The 21,165-nt window shown below is 53.8% G+C and overlaps 3 protein-coding genes across 3 annotated transcripts; 2 read left to right on the top strand and 1 right to left on the bottom strand.

Annotated features, from left to right (window-relative positions):
- Positions 1–7,487: 7,487 nt before the first annotated feature.
- On the top strand, positions 7,488–9,634 carry N0V96_003760 (uncharacterized protein; the record flags this gene model as incomplete). Its single annotated transcript, XM_053190586.2, has 4 exons — positions 7,488–7,771; positions 7,833–7,993; positions 8,047–8,423; positions 8,474–9,634. The coding sequence occupies 4 exons, from the start codon at positions 7,488–7,490 to the stop codon at positions 9,632–9,634; spliced, it is 1,983 nt and encodes a 660-aa protein (XP_053051995.2).
- Positions 9,635–10,628: 994 nt separating this feature from the next.
- Positions 10,629–11,400, bottom strand: N0V96_003759 (uncharacterized protein; the record flags this gene model as incomplete). Its single annotated transcript, XM_053190587.1, has 2 exons — positions 10,629–11,267; positions 11,347–11,400. 2 exons carry the CDS (start codon positions 11,398–11,400, stop codon positions 10,629–10,631), a joined length of 693 nt encoding a protein of 230 aa, XP_053051996.1.
- Positions 11,401–12,421: 1,021 nt separating this feature from the next.
- Positions 12,422–14,462, top strand: N0V96_003758 (uncharacterized protein; the record flags this gene model as incomplete). The annotated part of the gene is made up of 3 exons (XM_065756934.1): positions 12,422–12,817; positions 12,838–12,991; positions 13,048–14,462. 3 exons carry the CDS (start codon positions 12,422–12,424, stop codon positions 14,460–14,462), a joined length of 1,965 nt encoding a protein of 654 aa, XP_065614701.1.
- Positions 14,463–21,165: the final 6,703 nt, after the last annotated feature.

Raw genomic sequence — 21,165 nt, 5'->3', positions numbered from 1 at the left:
AACTGTCATCCTGGAGTAGACGTACAATATGTAATGTGCAAATAGCAACCCCGATACGTAGCATTCTATTTCGATGCCTTTCAAGGCTCGATACTCAACTAAAAGCTTGCATGGATACCAATCAGCTTTTGTCCTAGGATACAGTTGACAAGTTCACTTTGGTAATGACAAGAATGGCGGCCACAGGGAGTTTGAGTCCAAGGCCAGCTCCTGGCCTCTTGAGTAATCTCGATCTGTCTGCTTCATTTCGATGTGCAAGGAGTGAACACTCCAAGTCAGACCGCAACGAGAGTTGGCAGTAGAGTAAGACAGCAGAGCGATACAGCAGCTGTAGCTATGCCTCCTCCTCTCGAGTCGAGGAGTTCGCCAAGACACAGACTAACGATGAAGGGCGGGACTGTGAATTGTTCCCCCCGTTTTCCCAATCCGTCCTTCCAAGCGACTGCGAGAGCTCAATCGGCGGTAGTTGAAGTCCCCATCACCAAGTGTCCCCAGGTTCCCAGGCACGACCAATCGGTTAGGAACCACCCCCCAAAAAATATTCCGAATGCTACCTCCTGCGACGAGTAGCGGCGGCCTCGCCATCGGCACCACATACCGACATCATTGATGCCATTTTGCCTTTACACCTGCAGTATTGATAAGAGACGGCCTGACGCGGGGCCTTCAACCCCCCTACATTGAGACTCTTACTGAGGCAATCGGTGACGAGGAATCCGATTCTTCAGATGTAGCATATCCTTAAGGGCCATCTCAAGTCGTCGTGGCGACTGGTGGATTACCTCTGGGGCTAGTATCTCAGATGTGACGACGGGTGCGAGAGAGAGGACGGGGAAGGGGAGGACGATCTACCGGACGGTATGTGGGAAGTGTATCATCGGGCGTTACGGGGACCGTCGAAACCTCGTCAAATCGGATCAGCGAACAGTAAACTCCCCACAGCGCCTTGAGGCTCTTTTCTATGCTCCTGTGGAGGATCTCATATTTTATCGAACGAGGTGTTGGGGCGATAGCTCCGTGTAGTCCACTGTCGGGTCGTCGAGCCCGATGTCCTCGAGTTGCCGTGAGTACCGTACTGGACCGGGCCGCCCATGTTTTGTTTCGAAGGAATTTTCCATAGTCAAAGATGAATCCAACCGAGTTCATTCATTATTTAACATATGTGCTTTATCTGTTCTCAATTAAGACCGTGGGAAAACGGGGTTTGTCTGAAGGCCTTTGGTATCTTCAGGGCTGAGATCCCGTGGGCTGGAGCAACTACCGCCCCATCACCAGATGGCTCAACCCGCTCAACTACCGGAAGATATGCTGGTATAGACAATTTTGAGGCAGCATATAGTGTTGATCATTATGGGTTCGTTGTGCAAGATGTTAGAAGCTCGACGTGACCTTGTGGTCGACATTTGCTTTGCTCCCTTCGATCAAGGTCAACTTGGCATCGTCAAACCACCACATACGACCATACCCATTGGAAAACTCGGGATCCCGTCCGCTCTCCCATAGATAAGCCAATGAGGGCCGGATTAGTAGTTGGGTCGGTGACGACCAGCGAATACCTGGTGTTGTATGTTTTTTGGTGTTTTGTGAAGCTATCGTGATCCACATGTGCGGTGGGCCGCTGTAAGTGGAGCAGCCGGGCAGACTTCTAAATTGCTGACAACCATGCCCGGAGCTATTAGACATAAGTACTTGGGAAGGTGAAATAAATGATTTTTGTAAATGTAGAATCATGAATTTTCTCTTTGAAAAACCATGCTTTATTCACTGCATTGGCGTCAATATGATGGCGCCAATTTTAGAATCTCGGCCAAAACGCCGCACGAATACCATTTCCGTAATATCTCTGCCAATACACTCATGGCCCTAGCTTCATCGGCCCTTCGTCTCCATTCATATACAGTAGCAATTCATGTGCGACTTCCAATGGCTAGCCTCAATTACGTGACCCGGAGAACAGTTCCTAATGGGTAGGCAACGCAGTCTAAGCGAACGGCTTATGAAGACTTTTTTTCATCTTCGGGACCTTCGCAATCAATTCGAGACAACCGCATTCTAATCATCGTCGTCATGGATAGTGCGTCGACTCGTGCGTTCTCTCTGTAAGAAGTCTAGGCAAAAGAGCGGACGGGCCCGGATGGGTTGGTGGCCCTGTTGGGGGCGGAAACACCCAGCTTTGGTCAACATGTTCAATCGGCCGGCCCTCTTCTCTGAAGCATTGACCAAGATATTGTGCGGGGTTTGGGATGTGGCCTTGTGGGCCATTTAGTGGTGGGATTTTGAATGGGTTTCTTCTTATTTGGACACTACATTGATTGAGCAATTCATCAAAAAAAGGCTGGGCTAGAGTATATCTATAGTTGGCTACGCCGACAGGACGAGATAACCAAGCCGGACACGCGGACACCGGAGAAAAGAGCCGCTTGACGGGGCTGAACTACGTTGATAATGTTCTGAATATAGCCCTTCATGTGTGATCGACTTTGGTCACGAATCATGTGTCCCGAGTATGCTCAACGCGGCCCAAGGGACACACAACCAAGATCAAACAGAGCCTCCCCGAGCAGTTCGCTCCGGCACGTGGGAAGTACGCGGCAAAGACGTTGACGACGTGGTTGGGAAAAAGAGAGAATGCGGCAGTACCGACGGAAGAGGAAATCTGGTGCCGCGGCGTCGATCCATCGTCGGCCCGTCTGTATTCGATAACCGGCACGTACGCCTGCCGGCTATCCAGGCTGGAAAAAAAAAAGACTGAGTAAGCAGTCTCCAGTTCCCATTCCCCCGCGCAGCACACACAAATCTCGTGAGTCAGTTGCCCATCTTCGTTTTCGCATCTCACCTGACAGCACTCTATATGCTCCATCGTCTGAACCAGAAAAGGATTCAGATAGCCAAGCAAGCGGGCGGAGAGGCCTGCCGAAAAAGGGGACCATCGTCCGGTCGAGGGAAAAGACTCACCCAGCATATCATTTTGTAGCATTGGCGACCATGCGGACCGGACCCTTTGGATGGCCAACGTTGGGCAAACTATCGTCTAAACTTTTCAATTGTATGCCCAGCACTTGCCAAGGCGACGTATGTCGAGATCAACGAGTCGGGCACGCTCTCTTGCACGACGACGCGGCTCTCTATATCCAACGCTTGTTGTTGAATACCCGGGGCAAATACCGAACGACGCAGGCGGCAGGCAGCAAAAGCTGCCGGCTAGTTCGTCGTCCAGTCTTTCTCGTGATGGTTCGTCACCTCTATAGCTCCAATGAAAAGTCTAATCGTGCCAGTGACGACGCCTATTCCGAACCTGAGTCGTTTTGGTTGGAGAAATCATAGCCGCGATGCCGTGAACGCACTCTTAGAGAAGACGAATCTCTCCCACTTCCCGGACGTTCGAGCAGCTATTCGCAGGCGAGTTGGTGATGATTGGGATGAAACACCCGTGCCAGAAGAGGCTCACTGCTACCGCCCTCGCACTCACTTCAGACGAGTCCATAAACAAGTACTGTTAGATGACATTGGATGACCCCCCAAAGTCGCGGGGTTTAGGAGGATTTTCAGAGGGGAATGGATGGGAAGGCAACGAAGATGATTTTGGATGGCAGTTTCTTGCCCTCCCGTTTTCCAACATTTCGTCCCAAGAAGACGAGGTGGAGGTGGCAACGTTGCCAAGAAGATTGCGTTGGTGATCCTCAGCAGTGACTTATTGAGAGGCAGCTTCTCCATGACGTCGGTCAAGAACCGTGAAGTCGGTTGACTGATAAGCTGCCGTGCGAGGTTGGTAATGTGGCCAAGTCAAATCCCAAGTGCGGCTCGGGAGAAGCGGCAAGCACCCGTGGCATGGTTGGAAACCAAAGAATCATAGAACCCTCGAATGGAAGAACATGACAACGTGGAATCTGCAAGTGGCGAGCGAATCTGGGCGAAAATTCCGACCCTGTCCGCTATAATTGGACATCGTAAGATGGCGACCGCGGAGGGGTAGTCGCGATGCCCGTCCCTTGACCGTACGTCAGTCTGAATATCCCGTTTGATCGACGGCGAGGACCGGATCAGCAGCGAACGTGGGTCTCCCCGGACTGACGGGACACTTGCGAGCCCAGTGATGTGAGGTGGGCAAAGACACGGCGACGGCCACAAGCCCGCGTACGCAGTAGACTGAAGTCCCTCATCATTTCGGAGCAACCATATTCCACCGGCTAGTTGGTCACCGCGGGCACACTTGGTCGGTGGGGGCGATGCAGCCAAGCGTTGAAGATATGGTTCAAGGTTGTGACTAGGGCCCCAAGCTAGCAGCGGCCTCAATATCCGTAGGGTTGACATGTTGGAGATTGATTAAAGTGTTTGACGGCCATTCGCACCTGATGCAGGTTGGCGCCATTCTTGTCTTCGGAAGAATAGTGTCGCACTACTGACTAGTCTTTGAGCTTGTCCCCGTGTATCCGTTGTGTTGGAGTCGCCCGGAATCCATCACAGACGGCCCTCTTTTATCTTGCAGATCGTATCAGCTGTGAATGAGGGGACCAAGAGACTCTCGACGCAGAGTGCAAAAGACAACTTGATGATCTTCGAAATTGCGACGGACGCGCCATCGTCTATAGGCGTCTCGTGGCAAGAGGCGAGGGATCGCCCTTCCCCGCGGCGGCGCCCGCCCCCAAGCGACGGATGATGGACGTTCGCTTGTTCCTCGTCAGTAGTTCGCGCAAGGTGCATGTCTTGCTTGTCTCGTCACTTTTGACGTGCCGCCAGTCGCAACGCCGTCACATTTCGTACGGGGCTAGGGAGGTCTGACGTGCCAGACAGATCTGGGCCTACTGGACTCGCACAGCTCGGTGCCGTCAAAGCAGCATTACCCTAGCCGTGGAAGGAATAGCCTGATGTAAGTGTGCATGTTAACAGGGCTGTTGACGGCATGGATCCTTGTCGTTGGCCCTCGTCCGAGCCCCTGTGCAGGCCATCTGAGCTCATGTGACACGGCATCTGCCTCATCGCTCGAAAATCTGTGGAAACAGACGAACTTGATCAACCGTCAACGAGATTCGATTCGCCCATCACAGGCTGGTCGATTACCAGACGGTATGGGAACCACTGGAAGGCGCCCTGTTCCTGTTGAATAGTGTACTTTGCCTCTGGCCTGGCTCGAGATATTTGAGATTGAGAAAGGTTTGCAACGAAAGCCCTGGCAACACCGAGCCCCGTGGCAAGGGTAGACACGTGCATGAGTCCAGGACCAAGATAGCTGGTGCAACAGCCCAGGCCCTCCGACTGGCAGAAACATCCCGTGAAAAGGGCTAGTGGGCCAGGTCGTGTCGTTGAGGAAGTGAGAAGCAGCCCCGCCGTGTGGATTGTGTTTGCCTGGCTGGTGGGCTAGAGCCTAGGCGTTGACGTTGACGCCGCCCTCTCCGTGCGCCTCGCTACATGGCCGCAGCAACTCACGATCGGGCATAACTCGCAGATTGCAGCGCTGACTCGATACACACCAATGAAGTAGTCTGCGCCTCTGCGTTGGCTGTGCGTTTTCCGTGTGTGTTGTTGTCTTTCTTGATTGCGTCTGCCGGCGTGGACATATGGATTGCCAACCAAGCATTTCTTGAGCCGAACTGATGAGGCCATTCCCAACCAATCCATCTACCAACTGGAGCTAGGAGGAGGGCTTCGCATCCACCGCATCTCCAGAGGATTTCGGCACACCAGACCAGATTAAACAGAATCAGAGGAAGATGGGGCCGCAGAAAACGACACGATTGGATAGGCAAACTGGGAAGGGGCTGATGAGGAGTTGTGCGGGTTTGGAGCCTTTGGAGGAGAGGGAACGAAAAAGGTTTCGGCATCGCCATCAGCCGCCCCTTCTACGATCCCTGCGGCGGTTTGATCCACTGACTTGGCAACACTGCACTAGTCCCAAAGCAGCAAGGCGCACAAAGGTTGTCTCCTAGTGCCCCCCAGATTTGGGGCTCAAGTCCAACGTCAAACCTTGTCAACTTCAACCTCACAGCCAGGGGCTCAGGCATTTTGGGCGACACTACGAAACCCAGACGTGTTACATCACTGCTTCACCTCATCGCCACTCAATGCCATCGCCTCAAGCCCTCTCTGCCCCCATCCTCATCCTCATCTTCACCCACACTGATACCCTCACTCAGCCTCTCTCTCACCCTCTCAGACTCCCACTCTCACTCTGGCGGTGCCTGTCCCTCGAGCCTCGAGTCTGGGTTCGCTCCAGCACGCATGCTGCTGCACCTCAGGCACTCCTCAGCACACATTCTGCCGGCTCGTTGCGACGGGAGGCTGCGTGAGAGCCCAGTTTTTTCTCCTCACCTCAGCCCCTCCTCCCAAGGTTCCCATGGTTTTCGTATCGTCGCGCTGGAGCACCTTGCTCCGCTGGAAGGCAAGGGGTCTGAGAGGCAAGCACGGCAAAGAATCCCAAATCAGCCCAGCCAGTGAGTCGGCGGGGGTCGTGATGAACATGGTTGTCATCCCGCGCCCAGCCCTGTCTTCCATGTTCTTGAGCCCTTTCTAGGAGGACCAAGATCAAGACCAAGATACCTGGATACCATGATACCATGCCGTGCTGTACGTGACTGTGTGTATGTATGGTGGCCCTAGGAGTCCATCCCCAAACCAGCAACATGCACGTCGAGAGACGTTCGCCCCATCTGAGCCCCTCACTGCCCATCATCCAGTCGCACTTCGACTCGAGGTACAGCTTGCGTCTCATTCGCTCGTTCCTGTCCCCGTCTTCTGGATGGCCCGTCTTTTCACACCAAAGTGTCACCCTTGCTCTGGCCCTCGTCCTCGCCCTCACCCTCACCCTCACCCTCTTTGGTAGGCCATCCATCAGCCGTGTTACCCTGGACCAAAGTTGGACTTGGGCCCCATTTAGCGGTTTGGCTAACTCTCCGGACCTCATCTGGCCCGCGCGGGGGCCCTTCCCGAGCCTGTCCCTTGCAACTTGCGACTGGGTACCTATCTATCTATGTTAGCCCCCTGCTGAGGTGGGCCTCTCTGTCTCTGCCACGCTTCCTGTGATCGCCTTTTGACCTCTTCATGCGGCCTTCCCTCCTCCTCCTTCCGTCTGACTTTTTTGGAACTGGTCTCTTTTTTCCCTTCCCTCCTTCAGGCCGGTCCCTTTCCTTCTCTTGAGTGGCTGGTCCTATTATTCCTTGTTTCTATTCGTAGGTCCCGACTTCGCCTAGTGTCTGTTTCGTCTGGTCCGCCTTCTTCGTCCAAGAGCGGCAGTCCATTACCATCCATCCTGTCTTTCCACTTACTCTTTTCACTTCTCCATCCCATCCGTACGGTCGCCATCCTTCTCCTCCTCTTCTCCTCACTCTCCTTGCTCGACTCACCTATACTCTTCTATACCTCATACGACCGGATTAACATCGACTCTTCTATGGATTAGATGGTTCGGAAAGCGAATTAATATCTGGCACCGCTGCGGCTCGACGCCTGCGCTCATCTCTTCGACGACCAGTGCCAGTTGAATAATCGACGAGATGGATAGCTGGGGATATGGAGGCGATTTGTGGACGAGGGCCGACGATGAGAGCGTGACGGACGGTAATGGCGTGGCGGATTCATTACGAGGGCCCTTCAAGGCTACCAACAACTCGACATCGGCCATCATCAACCAGTTCCGCTTCCAAGCCGCCAAATCGATTCGAACCTCGACCATCATCCTCGCCGTCTTCAATGTTATTGCTGCATTTGCAACAGCAATTGGTATCTTTTGGGATGGTTATGCAACGGCTAAGAGGAACAACCAAAAGTTCGGCTTCAGGTACGCTCATCATTGCCGTCACGAATGGGTCAGGTCAATGGACTAACACCTTGTGCTTCAGAACGCATGGATTCACTTTCGTAGGACCTGCCGAGTCCTTTCCTCTTGTTCTGTCTGTTGGCATCGTCGTTCAAGGCATCGTCTTTGCCATTGCACAGTCGACTGGACTCGACCATCTCCTGACTTTGGGTTGCACCATCACCTCCCAAATGATGCTGCCTGGTTCGTAGCCCTCGTTTACTTATCCCCGAAGCTTGGCTAATATTTCAATGCAGCGGTCTTCATTGTTCCGTACATCCAACTCGTATTCGCTCTCGAAGTGGCCATCCGGTCTCTACGAAAGAACCCACTGCCGTCTCGAGGCAAGTGGAACGTTACCATTTGCCTCGCCATCGTCGGCACTTTTCTTCTCATTACCTACCTAGTCACCCTCTTCGTCCGCCCTCCCAACTTCTGCTTTGCCTCGCTTTTCTGGTTCGTCCAGCGCTGGAAGGAGGGCTGCTTCGTACTACTCACTTTTATCTCGGCGGCGTTGCTGGGCTCGGCTCTGGTGATCTTCTTCCGTCTCCACAACAACATCAGAATCGAGAACAGCGAGCGCATTGCCGCGTCCAGGATGGTCTACTTCCTGGCAGTAGCCTTCATCTCGACTGTGAGTATCAATGATGACATCGTACTTGAGTCACATACTGACGAATGCAGACTCTCCTCATCCCCTTCTTCTTCAACCTCTCTTTCACGGAACAGCGTGGTGCCACTGGCCAGGCCCTGACACTTTCCATGATCGCCTCCGTTGTTGCCAACGTATCTGGTCTATTGACCGGTGGTCTGCATCTATTCTTGCGATCAAATACTCTATCTACTATCGGCCCCCGCCATAGCGACAAGTGGGAGTCGGAGCGTAATAAACTCAAGGCCGGCATTCGGGTCTATAATGGCGACGATGATTACGAAAACCACATGATGAACCCTGTCGGCCGGGCCCGTTCTCTGCGACGCATGGACAGCACTGACAGCCTCGTGCCCGAGAAGGAGGAGGAAGCACGCATCGAGAGTCCCTCCGGGTCTCCTACCTATGCCAACCCTCTCCGACAAAACGCCGTGTGGCAGCCGGCTCGCTCCCCTCTGAGGACGCCGGAGCCTGCTCAGGTATCAACCTACCAGGTGCCCAAGGCCCATGCTCGCAAGAGGTCCTACTCCTTGTTCCCTTCTGAACAAAACAACACCAAGTCAATCACTCTGCTTCCGGCGAAGACATACGCCCCTGGAGCGAGAATCCCTGACGAGGATGAGATGATGCTACTCAGACCTCCACCATCACTCCATCCTCAAGGCATCCGCCATCGTCGCGATTCTTCGCTCGCATCTTCAGCGACTGTGCAGATTGGCCTGCGGCTGTCAAACGTCGACGATATGCCCCCGCTCAACTCACAGTACTTCCAGAACAATGCCAGTGTGAACAGTTTGAGCTATCCCGATGAGAGGGACGACGAGCCTATCAAGCGGCCCAGCCCCTTGGCACAGGTCGATATCCTGAGCGACAGCGGTTCATCCGATTCCGAGGAGGATGCGACTTTGGTCTCATCTTCTCCCATCCGGCCCCAGAAGGATTTGCGGATGAAGATGCTCCCGTCTGTTCCCAAGGTCACTGTACCCAGACAGTCTCAGCTCAAGGAGCAAGAGCCGGAGCAGCTTACTCTCAGCCCGGCTGTTTACAGACCTGAGAGTCCTCAGAAGACGAGGGTGACCAGCCCTCAGGGCGTTGGCTTCAACACCCCTGCGCAGCGAAAGAAGTCGCCGGTCAAGTGCACTAAGCAGAATTGCCAATGTTCTGCTGAACACGACAAGCGCAACTGGATCTAAGCCTAGGTCCGCGGCCTGTACCAACACTGGCATTTATCGCTCGCGCTGCAAAAAAAAACACTTTATAGACACTCGACTAAACCGGGCGGTAAAAAGCGTATGATCCAACTTTTCGGTCACTGAACGGAGTTTGTTGGCGAACTGTCTTTCTATTCTTATATTTACTATTTCATTGGATGGCGTTTTTGTGCGGAGATACCTGTATGACTAATAACGTCTACATATTGTTTGTTTCTTATGTCTCTTTGGCGATGTGCTCCAAAAAAAAAAAAGAGCACATTGTGTACGATCTTGGGGGCGGAACAAGGCTTTCATTGGACTGTAGGAGAACTCAGTAAAGGAGGAATCAGAGAGTCTAGGACTACCAAATGGAAGGATGGCAATGACGACGGTATGACTAGCTACGAGACGGGACTTGGTGAGCGGAGGTAAAGGCCACTAGAGGGCTCTACAGCACAGAAGAGATAGCTCAATGAATCAAAGAGCTCAAACAATCATGACCCTGGCGGACCATTTGCATAAAACCGTGATAAATGTCAGTCGCTTTTCACACTGCCAGCTACTACCGTCTGAGGTGCTAAGCCAGTTGGGACACTAATAGTTCCCTGAAACTACAGTACCTGTGAAACCGTCGCCTTGGTAGAAACTCTACGCTCACATATGATGGATTTTCCGTTCTCGCTGGCTTTGGAAGTCACCCTGCATTAAATCCAGCTCTTGAGGGAGATCGTATAGTTCTAAATTGACCTTGCCTTTTCTGTTACAGGAATTCCTCTTTGTTTTTGGAACACGAGGTCAGACATTTAGCCGTATCGTGGGATTACCCCGAACGGCGATTTAAGGGTATCAGGAGGTTGGTGCAGAAAATTGGCAAGCCTACTGCCACCAACACACAATCAAGATAGCGAAGCTAGTGGTAATTCATTGGCTTTACTTCGATGCACAAGGTCCTGCGGGTTCCACAACGCAAGAAGCCAACGTAGCTCTGCTTGTTTCATTTAGTCTTCTGCTGGTCTGCTTCCACACGCCTCTCCTCCCACTTATCCCAGCCAGCCTGACACGGGTCTTCTTCCACGACAAGATCCCGAAACCTGAACAACCGCGCAATGGGCGTCTGCAAGCCCCATGCCAGAAGCCCAAAATCCCTCGCGATAGCCGTGACCAAGAACCAGCCGATGGCACACACCGTCCCGGCCAAACATCCCACCATCACCTGCTTCTCGGTGTGGTAGTTTAGGTATATCCGGCTCCACGCCACGGCCGCAGCGATCCCCAGCGCAGCGATACTAACCACGACGCGCTCGACGAGCGAGTAAGGCCGGTGGTGCCGGCGCGCGGAGGAGGGACGGTGCCTGACCAGCAAGAACAGGACGAGGAAGACGGACCAGTAGGCGACGAACTGGGCGTGGGAGCTGGGCATGCCGTAACCCTTTCCGTGGATGCGGCGGGGGCGCTCCTCCTTGATCAGGCGTTTTAGGGCGAAGTTGATGGCCTCGCAGCCCAGCTGGCCGGCGAACATGAGGGCGATTTCGACCTCGCGGGTGGACCAGATCAGGGTCGCGTAGACGATGCAGAGGGCTTGCGGGAGGAGCGCGAGCCATGCGCAGAGGAAGGAGAGGGAGTCGTCGGGGTCCTGTGAGGGTTTTGGTTAGTGTTTTTTTTGTCCAAGCAAGTCACTGGCAGTAGGTAGTTCCCCGGGGTTTTGGTCTCACATAGTAGACGTGCGTCAGGGAGAGAGAGGCTAGTGGTCTCGTGTCTTGGTCCATGGTCTTCGACTCGACTGCATTTGCCTGACCGTGAGTTTCGATATGGTGGCCTTGTCCTAAAGGGGGGAGGGGGAGGCGGAGAGGGATCTGGAGAGTTCTTAAATGCGAGATGCCATGTGCCTCGGCGAGAAAGAGGTTGGGCGATGGAGAGATGCTGGGCTGAGCTGGCTGACTGACTGACTCCTTCTAGGGGCTGGTAGAGTTAGAGCAGACGTCGCGGATCGTGGTGCACAGCACTCTAGAATTGTCAAAGTGCAGCTGTGCAGAGTGCACCGGGTCCCTTCTACGGCCAAGCTTCTATTTCTTCTCTTCCATTGCGTACTTGCATAAATACGTCAGATTGCATAGCTTCGAGCTCGGGCCAATCGGGAGCTTCTATTGTCCCGCCAGCCAGCGCAGAATGCGGTTGTGCGCGCATGCCTAATTATTCTTGTGGCGCCTTTTGTGGCTTGTAGGTGTCCGTAGGCCTGGACCCTTCGTGCCTTCCACATTTTCTTGAAGGTTCCCGTCGCGGCATCGCCCTTTGTCACTCCTATCGGCCGAGGGGACTAACTGATAACGAATGACCCCACCGTCATTCTTTTCTGCTGCCTCTTTTTGCCCCGCGATTGTAACGGCCAAAGAGTCATCATTTCATTGTCTGTCCGAACGCCAGTCAGCCATTTTTTCCCAGGCGCTCTTACAGCTGCGATCCCTCGCTTCTTCTCCCCCGCGCTAGATTACTTACCTTGGCCCAAGAAGAAAAAGAAGAATGGTCCGGTCATAGCCAGTCGCACTTCTCGCGGGTTCCGCGACCGTCTCCAGTTTATTTCCAATCATCACCACTGCGCACTCGCCAACACCACCAAAACTTTGCGACTTTCGCCACCAGTCGTCTCTCCGCGTTCAAATACCCATCTCCCATGTTCGTCGCTACTTCACACAAGCGCAAGACCCCACTCGCTTCCTGATGACTTTGTGGCAGCTTTGAATTTTATTTTCTTCAAAGCATGCAATACGCGCCTCTCGACCAGTAGTAGCCATGGACGACGATAGCGACGACCCGCGCCAGGATGAGCTCAGTTCTCTGCAGGCAATCTTTCCCGAAATCGAGCTCGACGACCATCAGCCCTTTTGCTTCACCATCGAGCTGCCCGTTCATCCTGCGAAACCCGTAACAGTCACCTTCCCGGCCGCATCCAATGCCGACGATACGGCCGCTGCCCAGGTTCCCGGCGTCGAACCCCGAGTCGACTCCCATGAGCTCTCGCACCTTCCCGCCGTCGTGATCCGCATGGGCTTGCCCAAGGGTTACCCCTCCGACAAGCCCCCGAGCATCAGTATCAGCACGTCGCCGCCGTGGCTGTCCGAAGATGTGACGAAGAAGTTGGAAGACGACGGGCCGAGATTGTGGGAGGACATGGGTCGCGACATGATCGTCTTTCCTACATTGACCAGATCCAGCAAGCGGCTGACGATGTGTTTGGCATGGTCGACGGAGCTGGCGCGTTGGAGATTGACCCGTTACACAAGATTGCCGTTCTGGATTACGACATTGAGGCTACTCGGGCGGCATTCGAGAAGGAGACCTTCAATTGTGGTGTTTGTCTGGGTATGTTTTCCCTCCACTTCCCAGTATTCGTGGCTGCTAACGCTTACTATCGTCAGATCCCAAGAAGGGCTCAATGTGTCACAAGATGCTCGATTGCGGCCACATCTTCTGTACTCAGTGCTTGCAGGAATTCTACAGTAATGCTATCACAGAAGGAGACCTGGCGACCGTCCGCTGTCTTGCTCCCAATTGTTCCAAAGAGCGCGCCGAAGCGGCACGAGGACCGGGCAAGAGCAAAAAGAGAAAGGTCAAGACCTCGATCAGTCCTAGTGAATTGCTCCAGATGGGGCTACCCCATGACATGGTGACTCGCTACGTGACGCTCAAGTACAAGAACGAACTCGAATCCGACAAGAACACGATCTACTGCCCTCGATCTTGGTGCCAGGGTGCGGCCAGGTCCAAAAAGCACAGGAAGCCCGAGGGACTTGAGACGATCGACGAGAGTTCGGATGAGGAGACGGAAGACGAGACCGACGCTGACGGAGAAGACGGCACGGGCGAGAAGAAGAAAAAAGCAAAGAAGAACTTCGAGGCTGGAGATCTGATAGCCATCTGCGAAGACTGTGGGTTCGCTTTTTGCAGCCGCTGCTACCAGTCATGGCATGGCGAGTTCATCAGATGTACACCAAAGCGAGACAAGGGCGAAATCTCCGAAGAGGAACAGGCCTCGATCGACTACATCAACCTGCATACGACGCCTTGTCCTACGTGTGGTGTCCCAGCGCAGAAGACTCACGGCTGCAACCATATGATCTGCTTCCGCTGCGCCTCTCACTTTTGCTATCTATGTTCGGCCTGGCTCGACCCGAGAAACCCGTATGCCCATTTCAATGAACAGCCCAACGGCAAGATCACTTCCTGCTACATGCGCTTGTGGGAGCTTGAAGGTGGCGACGGCGACAATGTCGACATTGGCTTTGCTGGTGGACATCAGATCGAGCGGCTTTTGGAGATCCCGCCTCCCGCGCCCCCAGCTCCGGTTATTGACCTTGTTCCCGAGATCGAAGAGCCGGATGACAGCGATTCGGATACAGAGGCGAACGATGCCCCCCGGCTAGCACGGCCTGCGGCGGGTGGTGTTGCTCGAGAGGGACCGCTCGTTTTACGGATCGAAGCCAATCCAGCTCCCAGAGGAGGTCGAGGAGGAGCAGAAATTGGAGCAGCGCTTCATGGTCCTATTCCGCCAGCCGCGCCGCAAGCACCACCTGTTCATGCGAGAAGAGGGTTTCCAGCAGCTCGAGGTGGCCGTGGAGGCCGCGGCGGTCGTGGTAATCGGAGAGGCGGACCTGGGCAGAATCAGCAGCCGGAGGCTCGACGAGGGGCGCCTCCCCGTAGGCACGAAAACTTTGACCCCGATATGGTCGGGGGTTTGGGTGACGGCGAGCTCGATGCAGCGCAGCAGGCTTGGATCAGAAACTTTGTTCAAATGGCGTTGGCGGATCAGGAAGGGGACAGCGACGACGACTGAATGAAGTCAGACTCACTGTGAAATGGATGGGTTATTTAAGGTACAATTGGGTGGGGTGTTCACCTTTGGTAGAAAGGGGGCGTGATACCGCCTCACGGCACATTAACTTGGAGACGACGACAGGATGACGGGATGATGAAGGTCTAATAAGACGATGATGTTAATGAACTACAAACACTTGACTAGAGCTCGAAGAACCGCGATGTATGGTGCTGCGATGTGATACAGAGGCAGTTGCTCAGCAGCATGTCGGCCAAAGAACGAATGGCGCGTTCCCTGCCCCCTCCTTCCTTTCTATGATGATCGGCTTTTGATCTGGATTATGAACATGTCAGGCACTGGCTCGTTCATACTGAACTCCTCAGGCGTTGATACCTTTGTCCGCATTAGGTTTGTGAGATTATATCCTTTCTCTTCCTCGCTACCTCTGCTCCTGCCATGAAAGACTTTAGGGATCACAACAGACTAGTCTACGTGTTAGGTTGTTACTCTTGCAGTACTGGCATCATCGGCAGTAGAGTCTGCTTCCTCAAAGACAGTAGCCACATCTACAAAGAACCCCCTTTCTCAAAAGTCCCTTCAAGAGAATATGCGGTGGCTGGGGGGTTCTACGGTATTCACATGACGCTGGGTAGATGTAGGGGCCGGATGACAGCCGATACCCTACTCTCTTCCACCCTCCTTCTAATGTTGTCCTCTGCGGCGTACTTAATCTCTTTGATCCAAGGTACGCTTTGCAAGCAATATCGCAGACCCGTAAAGAAGACTTGACATGCTTTGGGTTACAGAGCAGGAACCCACAGGCATCTCCGAAAGTGAGTTTACTCTTTCCTGGTGCCTCTCTCCCCTCCCCTTTCTCGGATATCCCGTCCTCAATCTCCCAGGCTTTCCTCTTTCCAGATCGAATATTTCCCGGACCCCTCTCTCTCCCCCTCGACTGCCGAGCCCGATTGATTAAATGAACGACCTAGGGAGTACTCCGTATATCCGTACAGCTAAATAACGGAGACATAAAATACGGGGGGGCAACGAGATCGGTGTAAGGATCAAGGAGATGTGATTATCAGACCGGGGGAAGGGGCACAGGTATGTGGGAACAGTACAATAGTAGGATTGCCAAATTCCCTCACCTTGAAGCTCACTTCGGTGTACGGATATGAACATGTAATATCTAGAACCTTTTAACACTTCAGCTTCAGGGTCTGATGAACACCTCCCTCCTCCCACTGAGCCTGAGCCGAGCAAACGGCAAATATGTGATGACACTGCGTCAGACCGGTACACCGTTACTCCCATCTCGCTTGAATCGCTTCGCCCCCCCGACCATTTCGGAATCCGACGACGGCATCTGTTCTTGCCTCCCAGAGTCCCAGAGCAGAAGGGGGGGGGGGGTCTCATCACATCTACCAAGCCATCCATTCATCCAACCCATGTGAATGGATACCTCGAACCATAGCACAGAATCCAGGCGACATATCACGAGGAGAACACGCGCGCGTATGGTCTCTGAGAATGAAGAGAAAAGGAGAAAACAAAGACGAGACCAACACTGGACAGCTACCATTCCGTTGCGTACGCGCGCGAACAGAGGAGACGAGAGAGAGAGAGAGAGAGGGGAGCACGTACAATCTACCAAACATGTATGCCACAAAGAAACAAGAGATCCAGAATGACGAACAAACGGGCTGCATTCAAGTTCGCAACTGGACAAGACTTGGTCTTCCTGCCTCAGAACATTTCCCATCAAGAGGAAGGCACGTTACTCTCCCGTACTATCCACAGTCCAACTACTCTCCCTCTCTCTACGGATACTCCTCTTCCTTCAATATCCCGAGCTCGACCAACACCGACGGCCATCCTGAGACGTTCATCCTTTCAAATCACGCAGAATATAACGCACCCAGCAACATACATACCCAGCTAACCAAAGATATCTCTCTCAAATCTCGCCTACCCACTCGCGCCCGCGGGCGCGGGGAGGGCGAAGGGGGTTACGTTGTATTGTAGTATGTACCGACTTACCGTAGTATTTTCATACTGATACTCGGCGTACACAAAGTACATTCACTCACTCTTCTCTCTCCATGTCTCCCGCCAACAATCCCCCCTCGTCGACGCCCTGTTAACCAACCTCTCACTCCGCCAAATGCTGCTCGGTTTCCTGCCTTATAATCAGGGGGGATAATGGAAGGCTGCCGCCTGCGCCTGCGAAGAGCTCTCAGGTATGGCACAAGGTAGCTCTAGTTCTAGCAAGGGGGGGAAAGAGAGGGGCAAGGCAAGGCCAGCCCCAAGTCAGTGTAGCAAAAGAAAAGGGGACATTGTGCGAACTTGAAAATCAAGGGTAGCAAGAACTCGAGAAGAGTGAAGCAGCGCAGAAAGGGGAAATTAACACCCTCAGAGCTGCTAAGGAACGGGTGCTACTCTCCAGAAGAAGCTCTAATCTGTAGTATACTACTCTGCTCTGCTCTACGCTGCTACGCTTTCCGGGGTACGTGCTTGGGGGTTTAGTTCAACGGCTTTTCCAAACCCCTCCTCCTGCCTACCTACCGTGCCACCCTCCCCCCTCCCCCGAGAGAAGTAGCGGACCGCGTGATGGGTGACACGGTTGGACGCGGGTCACGGGCGAGGAACGGCGGGCAGCGGGATAGCTTGTGTCGTCGTCTGAGTCGCGATGGTAGCGAGCGTGCACGATATGAAGGAGAGAGCCGCACACGAGAGGCTTACTCGTCGAGTCGTTAACGGAGGCTAGCTTTGCGACCTGACCGTACAATTCATGAAGTGTCCCGCCGGGCATGTCGTCTGCCGGATAGGAAACAAGGGCCAAAGGACCAAGAAACCTGAACTGCCACCACCCCTCCCCTTCCCCTCCGCAGCAGCTCAACTCAGATCCCGTAGCTTTTGCTCATTTGCGAGTGGCAGAGCAAGTTGGTACGGATAGACCCCGAAAAAACCCAGGCGGGTCCGGAAAGAGGAGAGGCGAGCTTTGAGAGAGAGGGGCTCCGGGGGGTTCACCGAAGGCGTGGCAACCCAGCAAGCAGATTAACACAAGAGAAAAAAAAAACATCCGAAGAGTACGACACAGTTCGCTACAGCACACTGTGGGCATCGTTGCAGATTTTCAGAGAAAAAAAGGGGGAAGGGGCGTGGGTTCAAGTGAGTTCGAGTGTGATGGAGGGGGGATGGGGATGTGAATGGGGCCATTCAAATCATTGCTCGAGTGGACATGGCCTTAAGATCCAAGGTCTTAAGATCAAGGTTAACTGCCACGGCCCTAGGCCCTTGATGCTCCCGTACGCCGTACGTCCCATGGCAGGGAAGTATGAGCGAGCAAGAAAGAGAGAGCCTCGAGGCGAGTAACACAACCAGAGACCGAGAGAAGGAGAGAGAGTAGGCAGAGGAGGGGTGCCACCTATCAAGCTCTGATCGCCGTCGCGTCTGCAACCCGTATACACACCCTCCTCTTCTGTCAAAATCAAGCTGTAGGTAGTGGCGTCAGTGAAAGAACAGGTAACCTCGTCGTCGTCGCCGCCGCCGCCGCTGTCCGTGCCGTCGTGTTGGATATGTTGCCACCGGGACAACTGCTACATACGTAAGGTTAAACCCACGACCGTCGATCCAGAGAAGTGAAGCCATCTACGGCCATAGAACTTGCAAGGCCCGAGATCACCGGAGCATTCGACCCTGTGCGAGTTGGTGATCACTCAGTCTCCGAGTGTTGGCCCTACGGCAGCATGGCCATAGCTGCCATCTTCTCCATCTTGCCTTCTCATGATATTGCTCATGGATCATGGACCCGGGGAAGTCAGTACCGGATGGGGATCAAGCACGTTGACGACGCCGGCGAGGAAGTGGAGAAGGGGTCCAAGTGCCGTAGGTTCTATGCAGTTGTGGAAAGAACCCACGTCGCAATCTTGCTGTGATGGATTCTCGCCAGATTCACACTTTTCTGCTGAAGACAAGTGGAGTGTGGCCAAGAGTGGGCGAGGCAAATGTTGACGGTGGTGGTGGAGGGAGTAAGGAAGAGATACGGACGCCCGCGTGTCGACTGACGAGGCCGGCGTCGCAGCGTGCTATGGTACGGACAAACACCAAACACGATGGGATTATGAATAGAAGCTCAGCCAAGCCGTCCTGCCTGCTTACTTGCTTACCAGCTCCCACAGGCAGAGGCCAAGGGAACAGGAGAAAAAAAAGGTTTCTTGTCCCTACGACCCTAGCTCCACTTTTGCTTCGGAAAGAATCTTGCGATTCAATACGACTCTATAGTGAGCGAAGGAGGGGGAGATGGTTTCAAGAACACCTTGCTCTGACAGTCGCGCGAGTCGTCCTGGCAGGAAGCATCCAGACCCGATCATCATAATCGTACGAAAGATGGTCTTGCGCCCCCTTTCCTGTGATACGTTCGTCATCGCAACAGTTGATGCCCGGTGTCCACGACAGTCGTTGTCGACGTCGGCGACGCCCACGGACATTGTGATCGAGGCGGGGAGGAGCACGCCGTCTGGGTCTAGGGATTGATAGACACAAGGGGCCCTGAAAGTGGCGGCCCCGGATGGATGACAGCAACGGCGTCGGACGCGACATCATTGACTAGTTAGGTCCTCGGTGCCTTGATCAGGGGGAACCAAGGAGGCGAATCCAGCCACCCTGTCAGCACGCGGTCTACCACCTGCCGTTGCATTCTAGAGTGCTTTGCCGCACCGCCGATGACATTTGCGCAGGCTTGCGTTTGCCCATCGATGGGATCTGTGTGTCTGCGATCTCGAGAACTGGCCTGCCAAAGTATCATCAAAGTCGAACCACAAACGAGGCAAGAATGTGTATCTGCGGCCGCAAACCCTTCGACCGAGAAGAATCTCGCAAGGACTAGCCAGAGGTCCCGCACAGAGTAATGAGAATACTTTGATTGCAGTAGGTCGCCACAGTACCTCATCCGCATCGAAATCAGGCATTAAGATATTCACCGGGCCAGTATAACTTCTTCTGTGCCAATTTTCGAGGCCGGCAGAGCGGCAGAAAAGGTGTACGCTGCCGAGGTGACGAGAGCCAGGATATCCACGACTGACTGTCTGCTAATCGGAACGCTGCTCTGTTCCCGGAGAGGAGCTCTTGAGTTATGACAGCTGCCATTCCTCGCGTAGCTGAGAGAGGTTCGCGTGGGCCCAGCTACAAATGATGAGAAGGCTTAACAGCGTTGCTATTGCAGCATCGCCAATGGAGCCAGATATTTCCTCATGGGTGCAAGCCTCTGCCGGACATGTACAGAGCCGTCACATAGTCCCCGGCCCTGAGTCGGTTGCGAGGACTGGTGCGCTGCAGGAGCATATGCATGGGGACGAAGAGCCAGCAGATGTCGTTTGCGATAGGCCTGAGACCCTCCACTCCAAGCGTGCTTTGGAATGCAACGCTGCTAACGACCGTTCACTCCCACTGTCCCACAACATGTAGTGTAAGGCGGACATCAAGACAGGCGGTAGACCGTAGGGCGACGTAGGAACCGCTCGAGTGGGGATGGGCTTGCACTAAGAAACGCCACGATCAGAAGTAGCCGCACTTTGTTTCTGCTGTCGACGTCTTCACCCAGAAGCCGTGCTGGGCCACGACAACCCAAGATGCCCAATTGGTCCTGGAGATTGGTCGGGAAAATGCAAGGCTTTGCAGTCGGGCCTTCCAGGCTAAATCGCGGTCGTTGAGCGGGAGGAGGGGATCGCGGTGCCGGTCAAGCTCCCCCGTTCCTTGCTCCGAATAGTCGACAAGGGTTAGAAGGGGTATCTGAGTGCAGAAACAAGCAACGACCAGGGTTTGAGAAACAAAAGCTCCCTCGCGAAAAAACAATCTCATCTCGGGATTGTGCAAAAGAAGATAACGCGGGCGGGATAAAGGGGGGCGGCCGATGGGTCGAGATGTTCGCGCTGCGGGGTACATATCTTGACAAGGACCTAAGAAACAATTCGTTTGTTTGTTTTCACGAGCTTGTTGCAGTTGCCGATGGGGTTCGGAGGATATCGACTTCTTTCTACACAGCCGCTCGTCTTCCATCCATTTTTTGATATTATTATTTTTCAATATTCCCCATCGGCCAATATCCGTCCCCTTCACCATCATTCGTTCGTGCATGCAGAGACGGCAGCTAGGACTGTATGTGTGGCCATTCAGAGCCACTTGCTTCGGCCCAAGTCGCGGATCCTTCTTTCTTCTGCAATGGCACGGAGATTGGGTAATGCCGGGGGGCAAGCCCAACATTCCTACTCCGGTAATAGCAAAGCCTCATGAAACAAAACGGCCATTTCTTACTGGAAGAGTCCGAATGATGATAGGGCTGCACCGCCACATATCAACAGCGATGCAAATTGTTTCCGTTCCAAGTTGGGAAACGTGGGTATTGCGACCATCTTCGGCCGAGATCTCCATGTTGTGCCATTCGCCTCGCCGCCGTTATGTAGGTAATCTCGGGTGATACAGCAGCATTGATGGGAACCATTTCCCGCCGCCCACTATTGTTACTCCCGGCTTGTGAATGGTCACTCCGGCAGCATGGCGGACTTGCTGGATAAAAGTATCACCAAGTCGGGTGCTTCGCTACACGCTGCGATGAAATGTAGTTTGGGCTCTTCAGAACTTTAGTCGCTCCGTGAGCCTCCAAAGGCCTCGATCAGCATCGCCATCCGCAAATGAGGTCATGTTTGGGCGATCCGGTCTGGAC

The sequence above is a fragment of the Colletotrichum fioriniae genome (assembly GCF_027942845.1).
Source record: "Colletotrichum fioriniae strain IMI 355084 chromosome Unknown scaffold_3, whole genome shotgun sequence".
In the NCBI taxonomy this organism is placed as follows: domain Eukaryota; kingdom Fungi; phylum Ascomycota; class Sordariomycetes; order Glomerellales; family Glomerellaceae; genus Colletotrichum; species Colletotrichum fioriniae.
This window is presented reverse-complemented; position numbering and strand designations above follow the sequence as displayed.